The 8495-nt window shown below is 36.6% G+C and overlaps 1 protein-coding gene across 1 annotated transcript in view; it reads right to left on the bottom strand.

The window, feature by feature from the left end:
* Positions 1–1025: 1025 nt before the first annotated feature.
* The window catches only part of Fbxo38 (F-box protein 38), a 49386-nt gene continuing 41916 nt past the window's right edge, over positions 1026–8495 (bottom strand). The window contains 5 exon segments of the mRNA XM_047555988.1: positions 1026–1899; positions 2968–3081; positions 3424–3527; positions 4160–4305; positions 5475–5641. Coding sequence (XP_047411944.1) covers positions 1721–1899; positions 2968–3081; positions 3424–3527; positions 4160–4305; positions 5475–5641 — 710 coding nt within the window. The 3' untranslated portion in view covers positions 1026–1720.

Raw genomic sequence — 8495 nt, 5'->3', positions numbered from 1 at the left:
TCCCTAACGACAGTCAAGTTTCAACTCATCTTATAAAGGAACAGATCTTATTTTTTTAAAACCTCTTGACTGAAAATCATACCCTTTAACTTCAGGAGAAATGGAATTCCCCATATTTGCTTGGCTTAAGAGAAAGCAGACTTCTTGACAGACTCAATAGGAAAGCGCCAGAGACCTGTTGTCGACTCACTGGCTAGGACATCCAATATACCCTCTTCCAGGGGTGTTTCCAAAGTCTGTAGGACAGGCTCCTCACACTGGTCATCAAATGTCAAGGTAATGATGAAAAGAATTGAATCATGGTGTGGTTTAAACCGTAAGTGAGCTGTGCTCCTCTGTTTGGCTCCTCATCCTTTTAATATCATCAGCAAGTAGCTTAGCATGCCAGTAAGCAGGAATTCTATTTTATCAATACGGTGTTATTATTCTGTAACTAGTAAGTTCCTCCCGAGGATAATGTTCTAATTTTATGGAATGTTCTGTTTGCAGAACTCAAGATAAATTTTTGCTGCATGCAGTGCATTATTTTTCTAATCATAATGTCCTTTGATCTAATATAGCCCTTTCCCCGTGTGCTACTTCCCACAAGTTCAGTTGACGTACCTTCCTAACTTCACTCAGCTCGCAAGTGGCAAAGCCATACCTAGAAGACAGGTGTTGCTCTAAAGTTTTTGCTTTTTGACCCTGATACTATTATACAACGTACATGATTGTCACATCAGGATAATTTCTCTTCTTTGGAAAGGACAAAGGCCATCTTCTGATGACCAAGAGTTTCAGGAGATTCTGTTGACCCCAACACTGTATCATATAGAGTTCTATGAGTTGAATGTCTTACAGTCATGGAACTTTAAACAGATTAAGAACTGAGGTCAGGCATGGTGGCACACACCTGTAGTCCCAACTACTCAAACTGGACAATAGTGGAAACTTATTTAGACACAACTCTAGATCTCACTTTTTTTGTATAGTATTTGCTACTCTTCTTTTAAAAGAGGGACTCAGGACCCAAACAAACAAACAAAAAGTTTTTAATAAACTTTTATTTTTATATTCAAGATAAAGCATATACACAATTGAATGTGGAAATAAATAACTAGAAATGCTTTGGAAACTTTTCCATTTCTCCCTCAAATTCATTTTTTTTAAGCTCATGAGTCTTTTTATTTAAAGAAACATGGCAACTATAATATCAAGGAAAAAAAAGGAATCACATTTTGTACAGAAACATATAGCCTTTTCTGACTATACAGTTTAGTTGTATTTTAATAACAAAAAAAAAAAGCATACAAGACACACTCTTCAACAGATTTACTCAAACAGTTTTGCTCAAGAAGAAAAAGGCACAGATTTAAGGGGATGACGGTGATTATTAAGAATATAGTAAATGGGGGCTCAGTCAAAAAATGACACTTTAATGAACTAAGTTAGGAAAGAAAAAGAACAAAATGAACTCTCAAATTATCTGCCTTCATTAAAGTAAATTTTTAAATTAAATTGTATAAACATATGATATAAAGTTGGTACTTTAGGAAGTGTCTGTATATTTCCGCTATTTACAAATCTTTGTATACAATTTCAATGTTCCTTATACATTTCCTATATACCAAACTGAGCCAGGGCCTCCCACCTCCATGCCCCAAGTCCCCGTGAAGCATTCTGGCAGATGGATGGCCCTAGCTGATTTCTGTCAGAATAGATGGAGAGGAGGAGGAACCAATCAAATGTAGTCATCTTCAACTGGCTCTCCATTGACATCACAATAGTGGATAAAAATTGCCACTACTCGCTGAAACACACCCTTCTTCATCTGCCGCATCTCTGAGATTTCTTCCCCTATTGTTTCCATACAGATGTCAGCAGATAGTTGTCCTTTCCTTCGAGGAGCGTAGATAGTACCTTGGAAATGAGAGAGAAGGGAAGACATGTACAACAATCAGAATCATTTAGAAAGTCAATCTGACATGCTAGTCCAGGAAATATTCCTACACATGACAACATAACATACTGATACATGAACAGTCCCTATCACTTTAGTTTTACACCATGTTTGATGCCTAAGATATGACTGAAGTCCCCTGATAAACATGATACACCAGGTAGGTAGGTTCTATACATGTACATGTAGCTCATAAAACTTCATTTCCTTATAAAATAGTTCTCAATCCCCAAAAACCAAAAGCCAAATGATTTCTCTGATAAGTGGATGATGATACATAAAGGGGGGTGGGGGAAGGCAAGAATGGAGGAAGGATGAATAGCATAGAGGAAAATGAGGGATGAAGGGGTGGTGGGAAAGAAAAAAATAATAGAATGAGACGAACATCATTACCCTATGTACATGTATGATTACACAACTAGAGAAACAAAAGTTGTACCCCATTTGTGTACAATGAATCAAAATAAAAATAAAATAGTTCTTTTAAAAAATGTAGCTACAAATGAATACACAAGTGCCTTAATACTTATTCTATTAAAAGTTTCTCCCTAAATTTCTTCCTAAATTATCATAGTTCCCATGTGCCATGCAACAAGTAGCTCACAAGTTGCAGAACAACTCTATAACATTATTGTTGATAAATGCTTCAATAACGTGTAAAAAGATTATAAATATTTAGGTAACTGGGAGTGGAGCTCAGTGGTACAGTGTATGCACCCTATGGTCAAGGTCCTGGGTTCAATCTCCAGAACAACAACAAAAAAATTAAAAACTTATGTAATACAAGAAAATCTAATAGGAAAATCTATTTGAAAGAATCTTCCCCATAATATATACCCAGTAAGTCTGTTGAGCATCTACAATGTGCAAATTCAGAGGGTTTTCTTTTGGGGGGGGGGTAGGGGATAAAATATTTATATGGGAAACCACCTAAAAGCTGCACTGTTGCTAATTTTCAAAGAAAATATTAACTATTTAGTAGGATATACTCAAACTAGAGAATGCAAGTCAAGTCAGGGCATAATTACTTTCTTCATCATCTTCAAAATCATATCGGGCAAAACTGTTTGGCTCTGCTGCCCTCAGGGACCTCAGCCAAGGGAAGTCAGAAATCATGGAATATGGAGCTCCGTCCACAACACCTATAAGAAGACAGGGGTAAAAGTGTTACTGGTATGGAAGTGCTGATAGGGTTAAACTCTGTACTTTTATTAAGCAGCAAATAAAATGCAAAGCAGAGACTGAACCAGGTGCCTTCCAGTCACTTCTCTCAAATCATAGTAATTTACAATTCACCACTTTCTGTCTTTCATCATTGCTCTATGTGTTCTAGGGCTAGCAAAGAGTTGTACAGGCAGAGCAATATTGATCTGGTTCCTGCTTCTTGCAGGTATTCAGAGATTCCCATTCATATTTTCCCTAAGTTATGTCCCTCCATCCAGCTCACGGGCTACTTAGTTTTTCAACCATTAGTAAATATTTACCCTCTAAAGTATAGATTTCTCTCCCCCAGGGATATTTGGGGTATTTCTTTAGGTCTTCTTCACTTCGAGTGGCTTCAGGGAAGAATTCATACTTAATGAGTTCCCTGGAGGAAAACAGGAAAAATTAAATAAAAATTAGAAAACTGAAAATGTTAGGGTGTTGAGTAGAAAGAAGCTATCAAAATGTTTTGGGCCCAGATTCTACAAATATCTCAGACAAAATATTGACTCTAACAGTTCCCATTTACTCAAACTAGAGAATGTCAAGTCTAGTCAGGTCAAAGTTACTTTATTTACTATTTTCAAAGTCATATCAAGGAAAGAAAGCCATTCTCTATGCAAATATCTTGTGTACAGATAATGCTTAATACATCTATACAACAAATACATAGAAAATCTAATTTTCCAATAATGTAAAGTAGCAGTCTTACATCTTCTTTAACTTGATCTCTTTTCCATGTCCCATAACTACAGAAATAGTCTAAGATAGATGTAGTCTGTTCTTGTGTAACTTTTCTCTAAGTTTGAAAATAAAAAAGCTAACATACATACATGTTGTGCTCATTAGTTTTAAGTTCTAATTTCCCTAAGTTTTTCACAAATGTTAGTTTCATGACATGCCTGGCTATAAAGCTCAACTGGAAAGATTTAAAAGGAGGAATAACTGGGATTTGCTTCTGGGACTCTCTACTGTGAGAAGTGACTGAAAAGGTCTTTCAGGGTCAGAGTTACTTACTGATTGATGTTTGCTATAGTGTCCATCCAGCTGCGAATGCGCACTTTGTTCCGGACATTGGGAGGGTTACTGAATTCATGGATGATACAGATGTGATAGGGATAGGGACCACTAAACAGTTTCTGCTCCAAAGTTAGTGTGTCCACCTGTGGAAGATATTATAAAGAGGTCTTTGGCCCAAGAAAGAAGGTCTTAGGTATCCATCTCCCAAAGCACGAATGAGCTTTCTTTGGTCCCCTCAGTATTGAAATCTTTGGCTGATTTGAAAATCAAACAGCCATCTGTAGCCCTGAACACAGCCTGCCATGATGGGGGGCAAGTCTCTGACCAGTAGACTCAGAAATTTATCTCTCACTGAGATGTAAATACCTGGAAAGCCAGAGAGAGTCCTGGTTTGGGTAACTGATCTCAATCAACCCAGAAATCACTTCTGAGGAAGTCTTTTATAGGTTTCAGTACTGACTATATCTGAATGCACAGAACCACACTCCTACTTGACCTGGATCACGAGTTGTCTAAAGGACAGAACACACTTTGCAGCTCTTTGTAGCCTCTGTTCGTATTGGTTTCTTCTCATGGAGCACCCTCTTACTAATCTCTAACACCCACCCTGCAGTCTCAGTGGTACACATGTTTATTTCCTTTTTGGGTAGGAAACGTTCTGTGAATTTTACAGCATACAGCAAATTGTGAGTATTGAGACAATCAGAAATGTTTGTTGAACTGGCTCTTCTGGGGCCTGGCTCACATACCAAGTCTAAGGGTTCTCTAATCATCTTTTTAAACTCTTTTGGTATCAAGCAAAATCTCATACACAAAATTTGCTTTTAATAACAATAAAGATAATAATGCAGCTATCACACTATTGTTTACTATATACCAGCAACTATTCTCATATATCACATATACTAGCTGAGATATAACAATAACCTTAGGTGTATTCTTTTAATTTAATTTAACAAGTAAAGAAATTAAGACACAGAAGTTAAGAAATCTGCTGTAGGTCAGAAAGTCAGAATATGAATCAGGTAGTTTGAAACTTGAGTCTGTGCTCTTAGTCATAGTTAACTTTCAATAAGTACAAAAACTTGTTGAATGACAATGCCCCTATATAATTAGCTAAAACCTTATAAAAATCGAATAGAGAAGCATTAATAAAGCATTGGCAAGACAGTCCTTAAAGGAACTCTGTAGAATCTAGAGAACTATTACTGTGGGTTGAGCAAATGAATAAATGCCGAGTCCAAAAGGTTGAAGACAAAATAAACAAATATCAACCACAATGTGTATATCATCAGAAAGAACAGCTTGTTACCTGCTGCATTGGGCGGAGGTATATGATACGGTTTCTCTCAGGAGGCATCCTTAGTATCTGGTCTAATACCTGATCCATATTCAGTTTCTTGCATTGTGCATAGTCAAATCGGTTTACAATTGGTGCATTTTCGACTTTTAAATGTTTCAGTACCCTGCATCTGGTAGCTACAAAATGAAAACAATGACAAGTTTTATAAATAATTTGTACAAAATAAGAGAGCAACATGTAGGCCATTTGAAAGCATCTTAGGAGGATTGGCCTAAATATTAGCAGAAGACACTGCAGCTGTAAACATCTTTAACATAGGTCAAATATTATGATAGAGTACAAATAACATTTAACAAAAGGATCTGAAGGTGTCATTGTGTTCAGTTCAATAGAAGCTGGTTGCCCTCATGCTACTAGAGGCAATGCCTTTTTCTTCTAAGAATTTACTATCAAAGAAACCAAGTACCAGAAAATGACTTGCCCACACAGGAACTGTTAAAAAAATACTTACAGAATGAATTATAATTATTAATTTTATTAATTTATACAACCTTGTGGTAAATGGTCAAATAAATCTGGAATAATTAGCATATTTTATCTTACATTCACTCACAGGTAATGAGCAAAGTTGGTTTTAATTCCATCACAAGTATAGAAACAGAACGTTGGGAGGGAGACCCAGAAATATCTGAGTACTTTAGTCTAAGGCTGTATAGTACAATACAGTAGTCATTAACTACCAGGAGTTATTTAAATTCAAATAAATTAAAATATAATAAAATTAAACGACAATTCCTTAGGCACAAGCACAGTTCAAGTGTTCAATAGTCACATGTGCTAGTGGTTATTACATTAAACAGTAACAGAACATACACACACTGTGAAAAGTTCTATTGAAAATGCTAGTCTTAAACAAGATTAAGCAATCTTCCTGTTTGTAATGGAACATGACATAATAGAGAAAAGTAACTGTGATATAATAAATGCACTTAACTGCACCAGAACATCAACTTAGGAAAGTATTATCTTTCTGTTTGTGTGTGTGTGTGTGTTGCTGGAGATCAAACTCAGAGCTTTGCACATAACTAGGCAAGCACTCTATCCCTTAGTTACATCCCCAACCCTATATCCTTTATTAAACCACAAATTTCAACCTGATCCAACTCAAGAGACAATATTAAATGCAAAAGATTATGAAACCAGAAGACTGATTTGCCTAATGTTCTTAACATTTCATAAAGTCATCTACAAGATACCTGACACAAACACCATCTTCCCCTATAACTCTTCCTTGTAACTAACTTTGATGTTTAAACACTGAGCCAGTGTCCTGCCTTTTAGGCTCCTCTGTGATGTGGTAGAAAGAAGGGGAACTGGTATTGAAGACAGGGAGGATATAGAGAAAGGACTAGATGGCGATAAGGATCAAATGGTTCTGCTATAAAACCAGGCATGGTTAAGGTTAATCTCATCTGCCACTAACTTAGCTAGTAACTAGAGAATGAGTTACTTATCTAAGATCCTTTGTCCCATGATAAGCTGAACAACTTAGTTGAAGGGGTAAAATGCTGGCACTGAGGCCATGTGACCCATTACAGGTTAGAGAAGACATGGGAAGACTCAGAGTCAAGTGCAAAAAGAGAATCTGGAACTCAGATTCTCAGAAACTTTCTCATTCCTTTTAGAGGAATGCTTAGATGCTGAGTTGGCTCAGAAATGCTAACAGACTGGCTCACAAGAGCCCTGTTACATGATTTCTGAGATTCTGAAGAGCTCATGCTTTCTATTTAGGAAGAAACTCCAACAGGAGATAGCAATTGATTAGATGTTTCAGGACCAACAAACTCCTTGGCTGGGATGGAGAAAAGTACTGCCTCTTCAGAGTAAACACAGGGCCTAGGGTCCTAGGGTCTGGAGTCGTACAGAATGCAGGGGAGAGGTAGTGTATGAATCTCAGTTTCACCTCTCCTTTCTGGAATTTTCCTCATTTATGACAAACAGTGTAAGCATCTTTTAATGGAATTTGTTTACTAGCAATATTGTCAGAGACATACAAAGAAAAACCCTTAATACTTTTATAATACTTATATAATACAGATTAATATTTACCAGGCATTTACTAGAGGTCAGACCCCTTACTGTGTGTGTGTAGGTATGTAAACACGTGCACACATATATACCTGGATACATCAATCACTACACTAAACTTTCACATATGCTTCATGAGTTAAGCATAACTGGGTACATTTTATAGACTGAACAAAATGAACACAAAATATATAACATGCCCAGGCAAGGAACAAGACAGATGTGCTTAATTTTACATGGATGGATATTAAAAATATAATTCTGAATGAAAGAGGAAAAAAAAAATAGATTATGTAAAATTTAAAAGCTCACACAAAGCAACATCATATTTGAGAGAGACATTTTTTAAGACATGAAAAGTATACTGGAAGGACACATAAAATACCTCAGCATAGAGGATGGAACAAAGGTAGTTGCAACAAGACAAAAATGGGGGCTGATAGGAAAAGTGGGCTTGGACTAAAGACACTGTGCCATGAATTATGATTGAGGATAACTGATCATCTCAGTCAAATGCAGAACTGGTAAACTCCCCTCAAAAACGTTTATGCATAAAACATACATAAAGCACATGCAAGCAGATGGCTGAGCCAGGATTCAAGCTAAGGTGGATCTGACTCTAGCACCCATCCATGCACTTTGCAAGATCAGGAAGCAATTTATCTTTCAGAGGAGATGCTATTTACTAAATGAATCAAGTTTTGGCATATGGATCCTCATTATGGTGAAATTACTTGAGAACCAAAGGAAAATAACAGAATTAAGATAATCAGGGGTTGGGATTGTGGCTCCATTGTAGAACCCTTGCCTGGCACGTGTGAGGCACTGGGTCTGATTCTTGACACCATGTACAAATAAATAAAGGTCCACTGACAACTAAAAAATATTTTAAAAATAAATAAATACAGATAATCCAACATGTTCCTTTAAACAAATGATACT

This window comes from Sciurus carolinensis, chromosome 6, assembly GCF_902686445.1.
Source record: "Sciurus carolinensis chromosome 6, mSciCar1.2, whole genome shotgun sequence".
In the NCBI taxonomy this organism is placed as follows: Eukaryota; Metazoa; Chordata; class Mammalia; order Rodentia; family Sciuridae; genus Sciurus; species Sciurus carolinensis.
The sequence above is the reverse complement of the archived record's forward strand: the minus strand, read 5'-3'. Positions and strand labels throughout refer to the sequence as shown.